Genomic DNA, 19,095 nt, shown 5'->3' with positions numbered 1-19,095 from the left:
GCAAGAGTTTCATCACCATTTTTTATCCATCCTTTGTCTCTTACTGGATTTTTACACTCAGTTCCATGCCCTGTAGGGTTCTTCAATTTGCTCTTTTGCTATCTTCCTTCCCTTATCTCCTCTTGAGTTCTTTGTTCCCTCAGCAAAACTGCACCTGAGAATGTTCGAGTTCAAGTTGAACTTTTGAACCCATGATGTCAGGTTGGTTTGGAATTAGGCAAAACCAGTTTGCCCATCCCTCACTACAAAAGGGTTAATCCTCTAAGCTATTGAGAGACAAGGGCAGAGAATTGTGAAAGGAGCCCCTGTTTTATAAGCATTTGCGTTGCCAGTGCTTGAATGCCCATAATAAGCAGGTTGTGCTGTGATTAACGACTGTGTTTTACATGCTGACGATGGATGATGTGTCTCATTGGAGAAGCCATTTATTTTTATTCAGCTTCCTCACCCCAGCAGAACTGGAAATGAGATGTTAACGTCCTGGTGGGAGTGTGTTTCATTCTCAGCAATTTAATGAAAGGTGACCCACAGAGAAGAGAAAATAATTTAAATTTGCCTTTTCCTTGCCTCCTTTTAATGTGTGAGAAGACAACTCACAAAACCGTTTTTTTCCTATGGGATTTTTCTTTTCCTTTTAAGATTCTTACCTTGTTCCCTCCAAATTGGAAACAAGTAGGAATGTGTTGTCATTCTGAAACTTTATGCATTTGGAAGGCGCGAGCTATTCAAATACCTTAAACTTTGTTTAATTTATTTTTAATAAAGGACTAAAATAATTTGAAATCTTTAGTTATTTGAGCCAATTTTTGTATCAAACTATAAGTTTCTGATTTTGCTGCGGTTTCAATTGCACTTTTCTCTCCATTTTGTCATTTTGTATGTGTAAAGGATGTCATGGTAGAGTGTTTGTGGTGGTTGGAATACACAGAGTAGACACAGAACTCACCTTTTTGTTAACCAACGATATATGTATATCCATATGGATTCAACATTGCATCCATCTAATGTCAAGGCTTTATCTTGTGTAGAATGGCTTAAAGTAAGGAGGAAGAACTTTTAAAAACACTTTTTAATTAATTGGAGAAAATCTATTTCAAAGCAGTGAAATGGAATGCAGCATCGAAGCAAATCCTTCACAAGCTCTACATAAACTGAAAGTCCTTGGATCTCCTTCCCAGATTATCTGGGATGGGAACAGGAACAGCTATGGGCATGGCATCAATACTTTAAACAGAGAGGAAAAGATGAGTAGGATGTGTTTAAAAAAAAATTTAAACAATTTTTCATATGTGGTTCACCAAATATGAGTTAAAGGCTCTTTTGGGTCTTAGAATTTAAAAGCTCCCTCAAAACTATCACAGCATCGCTGAGCAAACCAATTCGTGTGAGGGGTCAGCAGCATTGGGTGTTTTCATCAGAGAGCAGTAAATGCCAATAATTGCCTAAAATATCTGGACAGCTTAAATACATTCCAGGTGGGATACAACCCCAATGTCAGGCCTCAGTGAAAACTCTGTCAGTGTAAAGATTTTGTCTGTTTGCATGTGGAAATGCCAAATCTAAGATACATTTTATCCCAGCAGTGCCAAATCAGAGTCTGGTAGCAGTGAGATTTGGGAGATACATAAAATATTCCCTGCAGAATTACTTAGATCAGCATCGTGTTAAAATTGGCAGGGACGGCTGATCTTGGACAGAATGTCTTTCTTGGGTGAGGAGAACTTTTTTAAAATTGAGCTTAAAAAGCTATTTTTGTTGCAAAAGCCACACACTGCATCTGTGCCTGTTATTGGAGGAATTCCTGTGGAGATACTGCTGCTTGCATAAGAACAGGACACATGCATTGCTTCAAAATTAACATATATATTAGTGCACATTAAGGAATTTCATAATCGTGTGACACAAAAGAGTTCTCAACACAGTGCTCATGCAATGCATTAATGGGCAATGTCTACAGTGAGCTGGGAGATCACAACACTTCTGCCTCCCCTCATGGCTGCTGTTTGGTCCTTTCCAGACCATATCACTGGTGTGGTTGGTGTTATCGCCCTCATTTTGCATGTGGGGAAAACAGAAGTCCAGTGGGATCCAGGGAGTTGGCTGAGATTGAACATTAAGGCAGTGCCACGGATGGAAATCCTGTGTCTGAGGTCCTCTTTCCCCAAAATTTACACTGAAGTGAACAGAACTTCATTCTTTCAGTGCTTTTATGGGTCAGAGTAAAGTCAGTGGGAATGTGACAATATTCACATCAGCCTGGAGCTGTTTCTTATGCTGGTGGGAATTATACACCCACCTACATTTTAAGGGAATAAAGGACTGTGTTGTTTTCTACTTATTTTATAACTGGCATTGGAATGAGATTATGAAGCCCCAACATCCCTGTGGAACACGGCAACACCACATTTCCCAGTGACAGGGGCTGTGGGAAACTCGGAGGAGAATCCATGAGCGATGAAACCAGCAGTGGGTGTTAACCAAAGCTTTGACTTCAAATCTTAGATTGAGGGAGGGTTTTCCATCTGGATCCCTAAGTTTCCCACCTCGATCCCTAAATCAGAGCATTTCCAGTGGCATGGTTGTAGTTCTGGATTGGACCTGTTTGCAACAGTTGTTCTTCTAAAATTTCTGCCCATAACGGCATTAATTCACAATTAAGGCTGAATTTGACCACTGTGGAAACCTAATTCCATCCATTATGGTTAATTAGGGCATTATCTCCACCAAAAGTCCAATCTAAATTTGTCTGGAGATGTGTAAACATTTCCTTGGCTGACTTCCTATCAGAACACAAAAAATTGCACAGACTAATGTTGGACATGACTGAGGGAGATCATAGAATCATGGAATTCCAAAATGGTTTGGGTTGTAATCTCATCCAGTTTCAGGCATGGGCAGGGACACCTTCCGCTATCCCAGGTTGCTCCAAATCCCATCCAACCTGGCTTTGGACACTTCCAGGGAAGGGGCAGCCTCAGCTCCTCTGAGCAGGAGGAGGTCAGGACTGCTGGAGTTCACTAGCTGGAATCTCTGGCTCATCCTTCTCTCAGGGGTGGGGTATGGACAGCCTGGTATCCGGGAAAACCTTGTCATCACTTTTCTGGCACATACCTGGTTTCAGGCCTCCAAAATGCTTTGCAACTCTGAGGCTGGCATTTTTCTCATGGAACTGTTTATTTTGGTGTGTCCATTTGGGGACTGCCCATCCATTTTTCAGCTTATTTTTTGAGATTAGATGAATTTCTGTAAGAGTGAAACTCGCTTTGTGTTTCAGCTGAAAATCCCCAGTATGCCACTGACCCTGGACTGAACCCTCTGGGTCTTGGCTCCCGTCTATCAGTTTCCTGGGAGACTGGGGTATAACTGGTGGGAACATCCACCTCCCCATGTCCATATGGGACACACATGGCTGTGGGTGGAGGTGGAGCTAGAGCCCTGACTGATGGTTCTTGCAACATCTTCAGCTCATGACTGACTTTATGTAATACAGAGAGTCCTGAAGTCAAGGAAGCTGCTTTGGGAATGAAGTTACCACAACTGATTTTTATGTTGTAGAATGGTTGGCAGAGAAAAGTTTCTGTAACCTGGAAATCCAGCTGTGGATTTTCCCCCTCCAAAAAGTGAAAGCTTAGTTGTCCTCAATTCATTCTCTTTCAGTTAAGATTGGATATATGAGGTGACATGGGTGTAATGTTACTTGATGTGAAGAGGAAAAAAATTACCATGTCCTGTACTTATGGAAGATGTGGCATAGTCAGCTTATTGAAACAAAAAGATCAGGTTTGGAGGAAATCGTCTTCCAGCGTGCTCTAGATTCTCTTAACAGGTTTCAACTTCCTGGAATAACACTGGGATGTCCATTATGCTCAACTTTGTTCCCTGTGCATGTCTCTGCTCCTTACCCAGCCACCAGAGCTGGGTTAAGACCACTGATCAAATTGGCAACCACAAAGGACAGGCAGGCTGTGAACAAAACCTGCTCATGTATCATTCACATCCTTCTAAATTGCATTGTTTGTGCAGCTGTTCAACCAAATTGTCCACAGAGTTTATTTTTGTCCATAGAGGAAATAGAGATGGGTTTTCTCTGTGTTAGGGCAGATGAAAAATCAAAGAATCATATATGCAGCTCAGAGAGACCAAGCTCTCTGCTAAATGTGTCCTGATGGGGGCAAAATTATTAATAAAGCAACCCCTGAGATTATAAGCCACAGCTATAAGAGGCAGAGGCTTTGCCAAGATGTGACAGGTCCGTTTCATGTTAACGCTGGCGCTTGCTGAAGTCCCCCTTTCATTTCAGCAGGGAGTAAAAGAGCGGGATATCTGTGTATTTTAAACACTGATCTACTATCCTCCTGAGAAGGAAAACGTATTTTCCAAAAGATCTATCAGGCAAAACATACACAGTCTGGTGTTGAGAAACAATTGCACTCTCTTTCTTCCCATGTGTCACTCAGCAGCGTGTTTTAGAGCCTTGGGGCAGGAAGAGGTAGTGATATTTATGGCCAGCTCTCTGCTGGAGCTCACACAAGGGTGGGCTTGAGAAACCTGAAGAGTGCTCTTGTGTGCACAGCTAGTCAGCTGACCAAGGCTGGTGTTTGCTTATGGATGCTGTGATAATAATTAACAGAGCAGGAAGTGAGGGACTGATTGATTTATGCATGCATGGCATTGTGTGTTTGAACTTGGCCAGAAACTATGGAATCCTGAGAGGAGGCAGAATCATTTGTGAGACGTGTGAGGATCTAAGAATGGCCATAATGTGTTGGCCCAAGGTCCTTATAGACTCAAATCTTGGTCAGTGGCCAGGGAGAGATGCTCAGGGAGCAGAACAGAGCACAGGAGAGGACTTACCCTTCCATCAAAATCCACCCTCTCAGATAGGACGAGCTCCATCCAGCTGGATGTTTCTCTATTAAAGTCCAAATCTTGCTCTTTGACCAGTGACACCCTCTGGACAGAGGAATCGATCTGGCCTCTCCCAGTGTCCCATGATGTCTGGTTATGTCTGTCATTGGTAGACTGTTGCAACTTAAGCTGAGACACCCTGAGAGTTCTGGCCTCTTAGTGCTGTGTTCCCCCTCCAGCACCAATAGCCAAGACCAGAAAATTCCTGTAAATCCACCCCTTAGAGCTGTTCCATTCTCTCATCCTTTGGCTGCTCCACATGTGAAGTCTTGGTCCAGTGGATGATGAGCTCTAGTGCTGAGCCTTCTCCTCAGTGATGGAGGGAACTCTTGGCTGAAGTATTTAACATGATTTAGTATTTAGTAATTCACTATTTCACTGAGTTAAAAAGAGAGAGTTTCAAGCTGAAGTTGGCTTTGTGGACCCAAAGAGTCCCTTGATGCAGATCTGGGCTGGGAGCTGGCAGATTGTATCCTAGAACTTCCCTGCCTGAATGTTGTTGTCTATGGAGATGTGCTGGTGTGTATTTCTCTGGGATTGATGTGGCCTGGGTTTAGAACTCCCTCTGAGTCCAAGCAATAAGGGCCTGGAATGGAGGTTCACTTCCAAACCTGCCTTCCCTTGGGAGTTGTTTGAAGTCACGATGGCCTTGGGCCTATGTATCCAATAAATGTTAAGGAAGATCTGCTTGTGTTCAGATCATCTCCCTTCCCACTGAGTAGGATTTAAAGGAATCATCAGCTAAAGATGAGGAATCCCAGACAGAGTCCATTTTGTGTAGCCTTAGGCAGTGAGCAGGACCTCTCTGACCCATGTTCAGTTTGGCTGAAGGGGGCAGGTTTGACTCAAGGGGTCTCCCATCAAAAGGCAAGTTGTCATTTGAGTATATGAAGTAGAATAATTCAAAGTACAGAACTGGTTTCTCTTCTGATTCATTCTCTGCTGATGAAACCACAGTGCCATTACATTTGCCACAAAGGATTTCTTGAGTGCTAGCCAAATAAATTCTTTAAATGCTTCTTTAAAACAAAATAAATCTTCTTTATATATAAATTTTCCTCTTCACTGAGGATCTGACAAGATCCTGGCAGACTCTTCTGCTTGACTGACAGCCTGGAAGAAAGGCTGGTCTGTGCAGGGACAGCAGCCTTTAGCACCAGGCAGTGCTGGCTTGTGTCTTTCCGGCAGTTGGGAATGAACTCGGCGTCTGAGCATTGTTATCCCAGGATATCCCAGTGATCACCCCAGGACAGCACAGCCAGGCCTTTCCTCCAGCTTCAAGGTGCATTTCCTTCTCCTCCCCCACTATGGCCCTGAACAGTTTGTCAGAATGGTGATGACCAGCCCTGCCAGAGGATCCCTGCATCCCTGGAGACTCTGCTGCTCTTGATGAGTTTTGGAATGTGTTTTTAAGATGGATAATTGCCCAACATCCAGCCCTGTCCATGGCAAGGTGTTCCACATCTGCCTGTGGCAGCAGGGAGTGAGACAAGTCTTGTTCAGGGAGGTTCTTAGGCTTCTCAGCTGTTCAAGGGCAATTACTTACTGTGTGCGGGGCTTTCAACACACAAAAAACCACAATATGAATATCAAATGTCATTAATAAGTAAGGATTAATTATTTTTCTGTTGGTTTTTGTGGAGGCCTGCAGCATGCACACCTTGCATCATTCAAACTTATTAATTGCTGTTATTATTGAGAAGTTATACAGCAATATGTTGATAAATTGCTAATGAGGACAGACTTATAATGGAAAATCTGGATCCTACAGCTCCAAGAGCTGAGAAAATTTCCGCTGTGGCTTTGAAATTGGGGTGAACTGAGCCACAGCACTCCAAGTGTCCCAGACCACAGGGAACAGAAGCTGGAACTGTGTCCATCTCCAGTCATCCCTGGGGAGTTGTACTGGGATTTTCAGAGTGGGAGATGCTTTGGGGAGGAGCATCTTTTAAGTCAACCTCCACCAACATCAGTGGTTTTGTTTGCAACAGATTTAGCTAAAAACCTGTTCCCCCCCAGAAAAGTGATTGAAGAGAAAAGACACTGTTCTCATAGGGAAGGTTAAACATGACTCCTGGATGAGCCCAGGTTTTCTACCACCTGAAAATCTGAGGTCAAAAATTGCCGCTTGATCAGAAGCCAGTTTTTTCTCCCATTCCCACTTGGCTCATACAGAGGTGTAGACTCCTGAAGAACTGGCTTTCAGTCAGAATACCTAAAAAAGGATCATTTTAGCTGTGCTAAAATTAGCTGCACTAATTTCCTTTTTTTTTGTTTTGTCTTCTGTTTTCTTTCTGTGGGCACATGCAGGTGAAATCCTGGCTCCACTGAAGCTGAGAGGCATCTTGCTATGGATTTTTCCACAATGAAGAGAAGCTATTTGCTACATTTTTTGCTATGTTGCTGAGTTATATTTAATGTTTTCAAGACTCGTGGTCCTTGCCAGATTAATAGGGTTCATTGAAGTGAGAAGAATCTAGTGTGAATGTACCTGCAGTCTTTGGTTAAGGAGCAGTTAAACTTTACTCCAAGGAATCTCACTGGTGCTATTTTAGAGTACCACCAATGTGTGTTTGTGTTCCAACACTGCACTTAAGATTTCAGGGTTGATTGCTCTGCTTTTCTGTAGCTTCCATGACACGATTCCTATGGAAATTTTGTCTCTCTGCATTTGGGCTGAGTCTTGAGACTATTTTTGGAAGCTCTCAAAATATCCCAGAAGTGCCCTTTACCTCTGCTCTTGTGCAAAGACTTTAGCTCTAGCTTAGCTACAGCTGATTTCCACATGTATCCAAAGAAAGACAGCAAGTAGAAAAAGAAACCAAATCACAGATAATTCTCCTCTTGCAAAACAGGGCTAACTTTCACTAAGTTTTGAGGTGCTGGAGAAGAAGAATCTCAACAGAGAGCGTTTTCAAACACTCCTGGTTCCAGGATTCCCATTTAATATGTAATAGCCACAGAAAAGTCTGTTTATAGAGCTGAGCTACGGCACTTGTAAAGGCTCAGAGGTTTACCTGCAGGTTTTTGCAGCTCTTCCAATACTAAAAGATGTATAGGAAAGTAAAAAGAGTCTCTGCGGGTTGTCTTACAGAAAGACTGAAAAGGATGAGAAAAGAATCAATGCCTGAGCTGGTTGATACAAAGAGTGTCTGACAAATTGCCTGTCTCTAACTTTCTGGACAAGCTTTGTTTGAGAGGGGTGCTAAAAACATCTAATTCCATACTTAGGTACCACCTCTCAGCTCAATTGCCTTGCTCAGGGGCAGTGCCAGTGTGTTCCCTGGGCTGCTCCATGCAAGTACACGGACTCACAGTTGGGAAGTGCCAAGCTGTCAGCACAGTGATCACAGCCTGATTAGCCCACCTCTGCCCAGGCCATAATTGGCTCAGGAGCAGCCATCCCCTGGCATGGCTCTGCTGCTTCCCATTCTGGTGATAGCAGAGGGATCTGTTCCCACCATGCTGCATAGCAGAAACATCACCCAGGTAATTTTTTTAAACTTAGGATTCAAGTGGGCCAAGCACCTTGGAAAGGGCTGGATCAAGGAAGTCTGAGAGACCTGGCAATTCCCCTCTCCTAAGCGCTTGTTCCTGAGAGGATGTGAATTTTTCTGGTGTATGCACAGCCTGTTGCTGTTCTTCCCTTTCCTCTTGCCTTTACGTCCGTGTCACGGTGCTTGGTGGAGCACAGTGTCGGTCTTGGGAAGAACCTGATGCCATCTAATAGTTAATAAGAAAGTGTCTCCCATGTTTGGGGAACTTTTCAGTGCCTAAACCTAGTAGAGATGGAGCAGAAAAGGTTTAAATCTGATGTCATCAAAAATAGATAAGGTCTAACCTGAGTGCAAGAATTGCTTTCCTGCCCTCCGTGGGGCTCCTAATGGACAGGAGAGGGGCTGCAGGTCCATGTGCTGCCTGAGGAAGCTCAGCAGAGGAACAGAGCCCTTGTACAAGGGCAAGGTTTTGGCTCTGGTCAGCTTTTGGCAGGTATGGCAACCATAAGGGCAAGTGCCACTGTGACCGAGGGGACATCGTGTATCCTGCAGCACACACTGGGTGCCTGGCTTTGACTTTGAGCTCTTGGCTCCTGGGCCACATTGAGTTCCTGGACTGGACCAGGTCTCTGCTCAGCTCTGGATGCTGTGGCAAAGTCTAGCTGAGATCTGTGGAATTGGTATGGTTGAAAAATGCCTGCTTTTTGGGATCTATGGTGGAAAATGTTGATGTAATGCCCTCCCCACTAAAGAAACTGTGTGTGGTTCAACTAATTCTCAGCATTTCTGTGCTTCTTTTGTTTTCCTCGCTTCACGCAGGGTTTGCTTATTCCTGTCAGGAGACTGCCTGCTCCTTCAGCAAAATCCAGTTCTTTCCCAAATGAACTCAACTCCTTCTTGGTTCCCTTTGTTTTGGCACTCAGGAGATGAGAGATTTATAGACCTTCCTGAGTTGTAAATTCATTTTCTTTTATTATTTACCTTTCGCTGCAGCCCGTTGTGAGTGAGATTCATTCTGCCTCCGAGCAGGACTGACCTGCCAAGAGGAGCTGATCCATAAATCTTTCCTTCCTTTTTCTTTCTCACTTTCCAAAACAACATTTGGAAACTGAGTTTGCCTGGGAGGAAAACTGTTCTTCCATTGCCGGCAGTCAAACCGTGCAACTAATTAGTGCTTTCCCTTTTCTCTTCCTTCTACTTTGTGTCTGCTGGGGTTGAAATTAAGCCAGGGAGGACGGGGGGAGGGCGGTAAGTAAGGGGAAAAGTTTTGTTTCAAGTATTTCTTTTTAATTACAACTTCTGCAAGGTGATCAGATGCAATGGTGGCATATGCACTGTGTCTTAGGTAGTGGTCAGAAGAAGTTTAAAAGAAGTTTATTAGAAACATCCCAGAAGATGAGTGGAGATGACTTCAAGTTGGTCTTCTTGATGTAACATCTTCTTGTTGCTGCTGAAAAGAAAAACAAATGACAAAAAAAATCTTTGGGTACATCAAACCATGATACATTTTTTGCAGAAATATCTGACATATAATTAGCAAACAGGAGTTCAGGGTTCTCCCAGACCTGTGTGGCTTGAGTAAACCAATTCATACCAAGGTGATGTGGGCAGTGCTTACTGCAGATCTGTTATTCAGTGTACAGTGACTGCCAATGCAGATTTAAATAGCAAAGCAAAATGCTTTAGAAAATAGAAACAGAAAATCTGCATAGAAAATGCTCTGCAGATCCAATGTCTATTTTATTTTTAGCCCTTGGTTAGTTTTGGCAAGAGTGGCCAGATGTTTGGTTTGTGGGGTGGACAGAAGTAAGAGTTTTCTTGTTGCTTGAAACTGAGATTAATCAAATCCTTAAAAAAAAAAAAAACTACAGGAATTAATCTGTTATTTAGGCAGCTCTCCTTTAGTTGTGCATGGTATGAAGTATGGGATTACACTTACTTTTCCCAAGTACTAGAGAAGTATTCAGCAGCAAAGTGAGCCTGAGAATACCCCAGGCTTTGGGGAGATTATTTTAGTAGATAAAACTGGGACTTTTTGTATCAAACCACATAGTAAGAGACTGTTGTCTCTGTGAACAGCAGTGAGACCTCCTGAGTCCTAAACCACTGGAGGTTTCACCACTGGAGTATGGGGCCTCTTGACAGTTTCAGATGGAAATAGTGAAATGCTTTAGGTGTGTTTCTAGGTTAGCAAATTCCTCATTTTCTTGTTTATATGGGCAGCTTTTGGGTTTTCATATACAAAAGAGCAGTGGGTCAGAAAAAATGCTCACACAACAGTGCAGGTGAGAACGTGCTCAGTGGAACCATTGTGAAAGGCAGGTATGGAACGAAAGGGCTCTTCACTCCCATTCATCCCAGTTTGGGAGACAGAGCGTGTCACAACAGTGCTGAGCAGACAAGAGCTTCTTGCCAGCATTTAATTTGTTGAAGATTAGGAAATGATTCCATTCCTACAATACCATGTCACTCTAGAAGTACCTTTGAACTCTAGGGGGATGTGAAGTTTAGATCTTGCCTCAGATTTCGTGCTGTTTGGAAGGCAAGGCTTTATCAGGGTGGGAACTGCACAGATGGTTTAAGGGGAGTCATGTTAACAGTGTACCTTGAAACTATGGACTGGCTGAGCTTCAGCTGCTTTGAACTTTGGGATAACTAGATCCCAAGCAGGACACTGAACTTGGGCTTTTTTCTCTGGGAACTGAAAGCTGCCTTGTGCAATGTAGAGGTCAGTTATTTCTGGTTTGCTCTACGTGCAAGGGCCTGCCAAAGCATTGCCCCCTTTCTGACCTGTAGCTTTCCCCTAAAAAATATCTGCAGCCTTGAGCCCCATGTTTTTCTAGATGCCATCCTTATTCCTTATTCCATGCCATGACCATCCTGTGTTCACCAGGCTGAGGGCACAAAAATTAATGGTCTTGTATAAGCTGGGCTGATCATAATGTTTTCATTATTTTTCAATGGTTTCTGAAAGCAACTGTTGGTGTCAAACCATAAGCAGAGGTTACTCTGACAAGCACAAAGGGTAAACAAATACACGACACTTAGTGTCAACAGCCTCACAGATCTGCTCAGCACCTGGAGCTCGAATCAGCTTGGCAGTTGTGCAAAAGCAGCACCGCAGTTTCAGAAGGGCCGTAAATAAATTTGTGTCCTGACGTGGGCACCAAAAATAAGCATGTGCTGAGCTTTTTTAACTGTTTGACCAGTGCACAGCTGCTGGCTGCTGAGCATTTTGGAAAATGTATCCCCTCATTCAGGTGCTTAGCACTTGAAAACCCAGACTCAAACTACTCTGCTGTCATCTGCTTCTCTAATAACCACTGTTGTACCCTGCAAAAATAGCCAAGGCCTTGCTGCTGATCTTGAAAAGCAGTTCCTTTAATCCTAATCTTACCTATTAGAAAACAACCTGAAGAGACTTTTCTCTGTTTGATGAAGGCAGATCTTAAGCTCTGGGGACACTTCTGCCTTCAAGCACTCCCACATGCTGCTGCCATGCCACGACAGGAAAGCAAATATCCCTGGTTGCTCTGATATCAAATAACTTTGCTGACCTCCCTTGAAGAGAGTTCCTTGTAAAAATCCTTTCATCCAAAGGTATCAGTCACTTGGAGCCTTGCAGGGGTTTCTGAGCTCTGGTGATTTATTATTCATGAGTAATTTTGTGCTTTATGGAGAGCCCTGGTGGAAATATATGGAGGTACAAAAGTATTGATTAATTAGTGATCTGGTGCCAAAAGCTACCCATGGGTGAGGACAGGAATGGGCTATGAGATAAGGTTTGGAGGATGAACCTGTGGAGGAGCTGTGTGATGGGCAGGGTTGAACCAGGATCCCATAGCAGTCAGTAAGGGGATGTAATAAGACTGGACCCACTTCTTTCTGGAGTAAGCTTAAGCTTAGGTCTCCTTATCCAGAGCAGGGTAGAACTGGGATCCAAGAAGCCTCTTGGAGCCTGAGTGACCAAGAGCAGTTGTGTACTGGGGCTGAGTCCCAGGAGTGCTGCAGATGAGCACGTCAACACAAGATACACTCATGAATCTCATGGCACACCCAGGAACACCTCTCTCATGGTGGAGGTGGCCTCAATGTTCCCGCATAGGACTCTAGAAATGAAGAGACCCTTTGAGGAGGCAAGAGGGATGATTTTTGGGAAAATTTGGCTGAAAGAGAAGAAATCATCTGTTCTCTGGGTAGGTCGGCAAATTTTTGTTATCCCACAGTGTCAGAAATGAACAGTGGTGGGTTGACAAGGAGAACTTAGGCTATGGGAGCAGCATCTGTTTTACCATCTGTGTAGCTGGCTGGTGTCAGAGGGTGCATAAATACCAGCACAGATTTAGTGTGTAAGGCAAAGGACAGAGGTGTAAAGCAAAGGACAGTGGTGTAAAGCAAAGGACAGCACACTCTGTCCTAATTTATGATCTTTGAACAGCCACTGAAATTATAAATCAAGGAAGAATTTCCACCAGGTTACTCAGTGATGCTGTCAATCAGCACAGTCTTCAGCTGGAAAAAATCCCCAGAAAGAAAAGATAGATAAAGCCTGAGACAAGCTAAAGGTTGGCTTGGTGATTCCAATCTCATCTCTCAAGTGTTTTCTCGGTGGTTTAAGTGGAAAGCTTTACATTTAATGGGAATATTTCGATTTTAGTGTTGCAGAGGAGAAAGCAAGACTGAAGCCTCAGTCTGCCTAAACCTTGGTCTGTAGTCACATCTATCCTTATTTCCCAGTCTTTTGGGATTTAGGATTTTGCTTTGTAAGTGGCTAGGTTTTGCACAACTTGCTGTGGTTGAGGAGAGAAACAACAATCAACAGCCTGTGATGTTCTTTGATGTACCCAGCTCACCTAGGACCTGGTTCATGTGATCACAACCCTACACCTAGGGAGAGGGCTGGGGAATACAGGTCATCAGCAGGCCAGGCTGCCAACTCCTTTCTTTCACTGTGTGGAGCTACTTACCCCAACACACTCACTGAGGTCTAGAGATCATTATTTTCATTAGTGGTGATTCATGTGAAGGGTTTCACAATTGGGCCTGCTGGTGTAATATGTTCCTTTCCACAGTCCCATTTATCTGAAGATCTCCAAATACTTTGTGTATATTAAATTTTAATCCATGTTTTACCACCAGTGATGTAGGTAAAGGAAGATTATTTCCATCTTGCAAATGAGGTAAAATGAGGTGCAGAGCAGGAAAGTGGCTTACCCAAGACTCTGCAGGTTGTATATCTCACTGTGAGATTACATTTCCCGTATGTAGCTCCATTTCCCTGCCCAAACTTTAAAGGAACATTTGATTCCTGGGGCTAAGGCTGAGCAGGAATTTACTATAGCTGTAAATCAGAAGGCCTGACATGGATCAGAACTTCCTCTAGCGTTTGGGAATGTTTGGATTTGTCATCCCAGAACAGCCTGACCTGAAAAGATTGGAGCAGAACTAGTTTTTTTCCAGGGCTGGTATCAACTGGCTGGTGTAAGATGCAGAGTTCAGTCAGTGAAGAGCTCTTGGGATCTATTCATCCTTGCTGTATGGTCAGCAGGCTCAGTGTGGGCAATGGAGGATGAGAGTGGTGCTGATACACTTGCCTCTTAGGAGATGGAGTGAGTGTGAACTGTCTGTTACCTGCAAGGGGAGGGAAGGTGACTGTCTCAAACGAACCCTGTCCTAGTTTCCCCAGGGGAACAAAGTTGGGAACAGAATGGGGATATATATATTTCATCTTTTGCTTGGAGTTTAATCTCTTGGGGTAATTAGATTATTTCAATTGCTACAACAGCTCCTAAAAAAGGAGTTCCTTCCTTTCCCTCTCTTAGGGTTAGGGTTAGGGTTATGGTTCCTCAGCCCAAGAAAAGCTTTGCAATTTGGGAGAAGGAACAGGTCCAAAGGAGAACAGCCTTGCTTGTGATCCTTTAAAAGCAAATGGCAAAGCAGGATAGGGTGTTCCCGTGTCCCTCCTCTCCCCAGCACTCCCATTACTCAAACACGTCAGCACTGAACTGACCTTCATCCCCCTCTGCTTCCTCCGTGGCAGGCTCCCCTTCTGTGCGAGCGTATCCTGTGCTGTCCGTCATCGCTCGGCAGCCGCCCGTGCTCCCGCAGCTGCTCCCGGCCGCGGGCGGCTCCCGGCTGCCAGCCCAGCCCTGCCCCGGGCCCGGCACACAGGGGTCCCCCGGAGAGCCCCAGGGCAGCAGCGAGTCGGAGGCAGAGCAGCCCCCACCCCGCTCAAAGAAGCCGCGCCGGAGCAGGACCATCTTCACTGAGATCCAGCTCATGGGGCTAGAGAAGAAATTCCAGAAGCAGAAGTACCTCTCCACCCCCGATAGGTAGGTGGGTTTCTCACACCAGGAACAGGGATGAGCAAAAGGGGTGCTCCAGCCCTGCTCAGCTGTTGCACACTAAACATTCCCTGCCTGGGGCTGCTGCCTCTGCATTCACCGAGTTGCCCCTGCCATTGACTGAGGCCATATGCAGGTAATCTGATTCAAATTCAAGGCTACTTTTCCTGGGATCAAAGGTGACATGAATAGATCATAGCAGTGGAAATGTCAGACGATGATGTACATGCTTGGGAGCAGGTCTCCAGGCTCAGAGAACTCCTCAGACAAGAGGGATTTCTGCCCTATCCACTCCTGCTGCACACTTGAGAAAGGATAGATCCTGTCTCCCCCTGGGATCTGCTAGTTCATGGTTGTGTGTTCATGGTATCTTCAGCTGCTCCTGAGTTGGCTTTTGTCCAGCACCTTGGGCAGTAATTCAGTGGGAAGGTGGTGGCCTGTCCATCAGCTTGGAAAACAGAGCCTGGGGTTTAAAGCTGCCTTGCAAAGGCACAGGCAAGTTCTTAGGCACTATTTGATACCACATGGGCAAACCAAACTTAGAGAGATTCTAGCTTTTTTAAGGACTTTGAATCCTACTCTGCAAATTTAAATTATGGGGAAATGATCCATCCAATTCCTAGGGAGTTTGTAAACCTGGAGAAGGTTTGAAAGGTATCGGTCCCTGCACTCCACAGAGGGCAGCATCCCAATATTTAAATTGATTCTGAAGATGGCATTGTCTGCTTCTACTGCCTGTCACCAAATTGCTGTAAGATCAGAATTCCTGGCCATAATGAACCTCATGGAGTTTTGGAATTCCTGCTGTGCCTGCAGGAACAGCTTCACATCACCAGACGGTTGACACTTTGCAGAAGGGACTAAAGAATTATAATGAATAATCTCATATGTTTGTTCCTTGGCTTCATTGAGGCTGATGAGCAATTCCTGCCCATGTACCACTTCCCCTGTGTTTGTTTCCTTGGGTTTCCAGGCAGTGTTGGTTGCACTGAGGTATGTGGCAAGAGATGGCAGCTGGTTGCAGGTAATCCAGGTCTTATCAGACGTGCACTAAGGCACAAAGGGTTGGCTAAGCTGAGCTTCTCTCTGTCACCTCATGGCTGGAAATGGGGCAAAGCAGTGGATTGTGGTCTGTGTTCACTTCTTCAGCTTTTGGTCTGGATAGGAGGTTGTAGCCCTGGGATAGCAGCTGAAACCCCTGGTTAAACCATAGTGAGGGAGGGCAGTACATCAGGATATTGACTTTGACATGTTCTGCTCTTATTAGTAATGGTGTCTTAGATCAATGGCTTCAGGTATGATGTGGTGGCAGAACAAGCCTGCAGGTCCAGAGTGAATCTAGAGCAGGGGAGAAACATGACTCCTTAAGTGTGAGGTGGAGCACAAAGAGCTGGTGTGGAGTATGTGGGTGTTTACAAATGTAAATCTGATTGCCCAAGGAGCCCAGCTGTAACAAAGGTTTTATTATGAAAAATGTGGCCTTGACAAATGTGCTTCCCCATACCAAGGCAAGGAGATATTTGCCAAAAAGTCACAGAATGCAGAATACTGTGGAAAGTGGTCTGAGTTGGAGTTGTGCCACCTGCAGGACTTGCATGACTCCAAGGGGCACTTTCCTGGCATTGCTGAGGGTTTCCAATTCCATCCCTCATGCAACTCCATTATAAAACTGCCAGGTGCATGATGCTATCACCTGTGGGGAAGGATCAGGAGCTACTCTGAGCCACATTTACTTCATATCCTGGGCTTTCATATAGAAATAATGAATGGGTTCACATGAACTTCCATGGGTTGGAGATTTGTGGAGCATGAATCAGGATTATGGGCTTTCTGCCACATATACCCTGCAGCTAAACACACAAAAATTAAATTCACTCAGAAGCCTAAATTGCCTGAATAGCAAAGTGTATATGAAATTAATTGACTTAGATGTACTACTACTCCATGAGAAATGGGCAAGTACCATGATCCCCATTCTGAAGGTAGTGAAGGAGAAATATGAAACAGAGAGTAGCTGATGTTGGGCATCTGTTCCTACATGTTTGTTTCAGACACCAGTGACCTGTTTTTCACACATGTGATGTACCAGTAGCTCCTAATTTCATGGACAAACATGGAGCATCAGCAGTTGGAGTGCAGCAGGTTCATATTTTGAAGAGGGCAGACAAACCCTGCAACTTAAGAGAGCTTGCAAACACCTTCATCTTCCATAGGAGCATCTGTCTTTACATCCTGAATTCATGGGTTTTACCACTTTTGTGTGACTGTTCTCAGGAAAACTGATCAGAGAGACACTGCTGAATGCTCTAATAGTGTTGGACTGCCCAGACCTGGCACCTGAGCTCCTCTTGGCTTTTGTAAACTCATTTTGTTGTCTGGTTTGTCTCACAGGCTTGACTTAGCCCAGTCCTTGGGGCTGACTCAGCTCCAGGTGAAGACATGGTACCAAAACCGTAGGATGAAGTGGAAGAAAATGGTGAGTGGGTCCTTGTAATTTCTCCTTGCCTCTTAGAAACTGATTGCAAAGAACAGATTTGGAAGCTGAATATAGTGGAGTGACTTATGTCTATTTATACCAAATTTTGTTTTATTCCTGATCATTTTTCACCAAGATGGTCTCTTTTTTTAAAGTGTTCATACTGCAGCATATGTGGTGGGCTAGAGGGGACCAAAAGCAGTAGGAGGAGAACAAAGCAAAGAGGTGAAAGAAATGAGAATAGGACTGAGGGAAGAAGCAAAATATCTCCTTCTGCATTTTTGGCATTTGTGTGATCTCAGTGCTTCTGGGATTGGTTTTGTGCATAGACAAAACCAACTGTGCTGCTCTATGGAAGCAAAGCAGTTTTGAGAGCTGATATCATTCAGTTTTGCTTCTCATATCTTCCTTTCACCTGTCACTTATTCTCATATTCATGGTCCTTTTCCAGTTAAAATGCTTTTTTATAAAGGACAGCCACCCAGCAAATGCTGGTGGGAACATGATGCTGTGACATTCTCTAGTGGAGGTGTCTGTGTTCTCTGTTTTGGGAGACTAGATGCAGTTCTAGGCTGTTCCTTTGGATGTGTGTGGCACCTGCAGAAGCTGCTGTCACTTCTAACAAATTTGGCGTTAACTTGGATATAGATCCTTGGTTGGAGTGTTTTGTTGCTGCAGGAATGGTGTGAAGAGAGAGGAATTAGACATTGGAACAGGATGTCTGAGACCAGCAGAGTTCAGAGCCCTAACAGTTCATCTCTTTGCTCCAGGTGTTGAAAGGTGGACAGGAAGCTCCAACGAAGCCCAAAGGCCGCCCAAAGAAAAACTCCATTCCCACCTCAGAGGAGATTGAAGCAGAAGAGAAAATGAACAGCCAGGCTCAGAGTCAGGCTCAGGAGGGATCTCAAGCCTCTGAGGAACCAAAACTAAGAGAAGAGAACCCAGAAGTCCTGTTGGAGACAGAGAAGTGTCCAGAACATATACCAGAGCCCTCCTCAGAGGAGACTACACCGTTAAGTTAAAAGGGAGAGAAAGGAGAGGAAAAGAAGAGCAAAAAAAAAGAGAAAAATCAAAACCAAATATATATATGTATATATATATTTAAATATGTATGTAATGGTGTGTGTACACATATATATATAAATATATATATATGTATGTAGACCTTGTGAATAAGTCTAAAGATTCTGGTCACTTTGTGCCTTTGGGAATCAGCCATCACAGGCCAGGTGGAACAAAGACATCCCGTGGGAGTGGTGCCAGCCTGTTCCTCTGGGAGGTGCCTGAGCCTTCCTGCGGAGAGGCCTGGGACATGTTTCCAGGGAAAACCACAACTAGAACCCCAAGACAGCTCCTTGAGAAGCCTGGGGCTCGCTGTGTTGGAGGGTCGGTGTGTTCCCTTGGCTTCATCCTTGCCTTGTGTGGTGCCAGTGGATGAAAAGCTTGGCCTGGGCTCAGATCAGGGATAGCTGAGGAATAGGAGCTCTGACAGCACCATTTCCTCTTGTAACCAGCACTTAATTCTGTTAGGGATCGGCCCAACTTAAACAATTTTAGGAAATGGTTCAGACTCCCAGGTTTGCTTTGGCCTAGTTAAGATAAAAGCTTCCAAAGGGAGATCCATACCTGGGTCAGCTCCAATTGCCTCTCCGTGGGTGGTTTGGGTGCTGTGAATTTGCAGTGATGTGGGATAAAACTTGGAATGAGATGAGCATTTGGATATAGGTCTGCTCCAAAAGCTTTTGGGTACTTGGATCCGGGACTTTTGCTTTGGGCCCACTTCTAATTTTTGTTGGGATTTTTTAAAATGAACTGTTAAATGTTTTCAGGGTTTGGGGAAAACAATGGATTTCCAAAGTTGCTGCAGGAA

General features: G+C 44.4%; 1 protein-coding gene across 1 annotated transcript; it reads left to right on the top strand.

The window, feature by feature from the left end:
• Positions 1–14,414: 14,414 nt before the first annotated feature.
• BARX2 (BARX homeobox 2) lies at positions 14,415–18,319 on the top strand (the record flags this gene model as incomplete). The annotated part of the gene is made up of 3 exons (XM_033081492.1): positions 14,415–14,737; positions 17,141–17,225; positions 17,996–18,319. Coding segments are annotated over 3 exons (660 nt in total), but the record flags the coding sequence as incomplete, so codon positions are not given.
• Positions 18,320–19,095: the final 776 nt, after the last annotated feature.

This window comes from Catharus ustulatus, chromosome 28, assembly GCF_009819885.2.
Source record: "Catharus ustulatus isolate bCatUst1 chromosome 28, bCatUst1.pri.v2, whole genome shotgun sequence".
Lineage (NCBI taxonomy): Eukaryota > Metazoa > Chordata > Aves > Passeriformes > Turdidae > Catharus > Catharus ustulatus.
The sequence above is the reverse complement of the archived record's forward strand: the minus strand, read 5'-3'. Positions and strand labels throughout refer to the sequence as shown.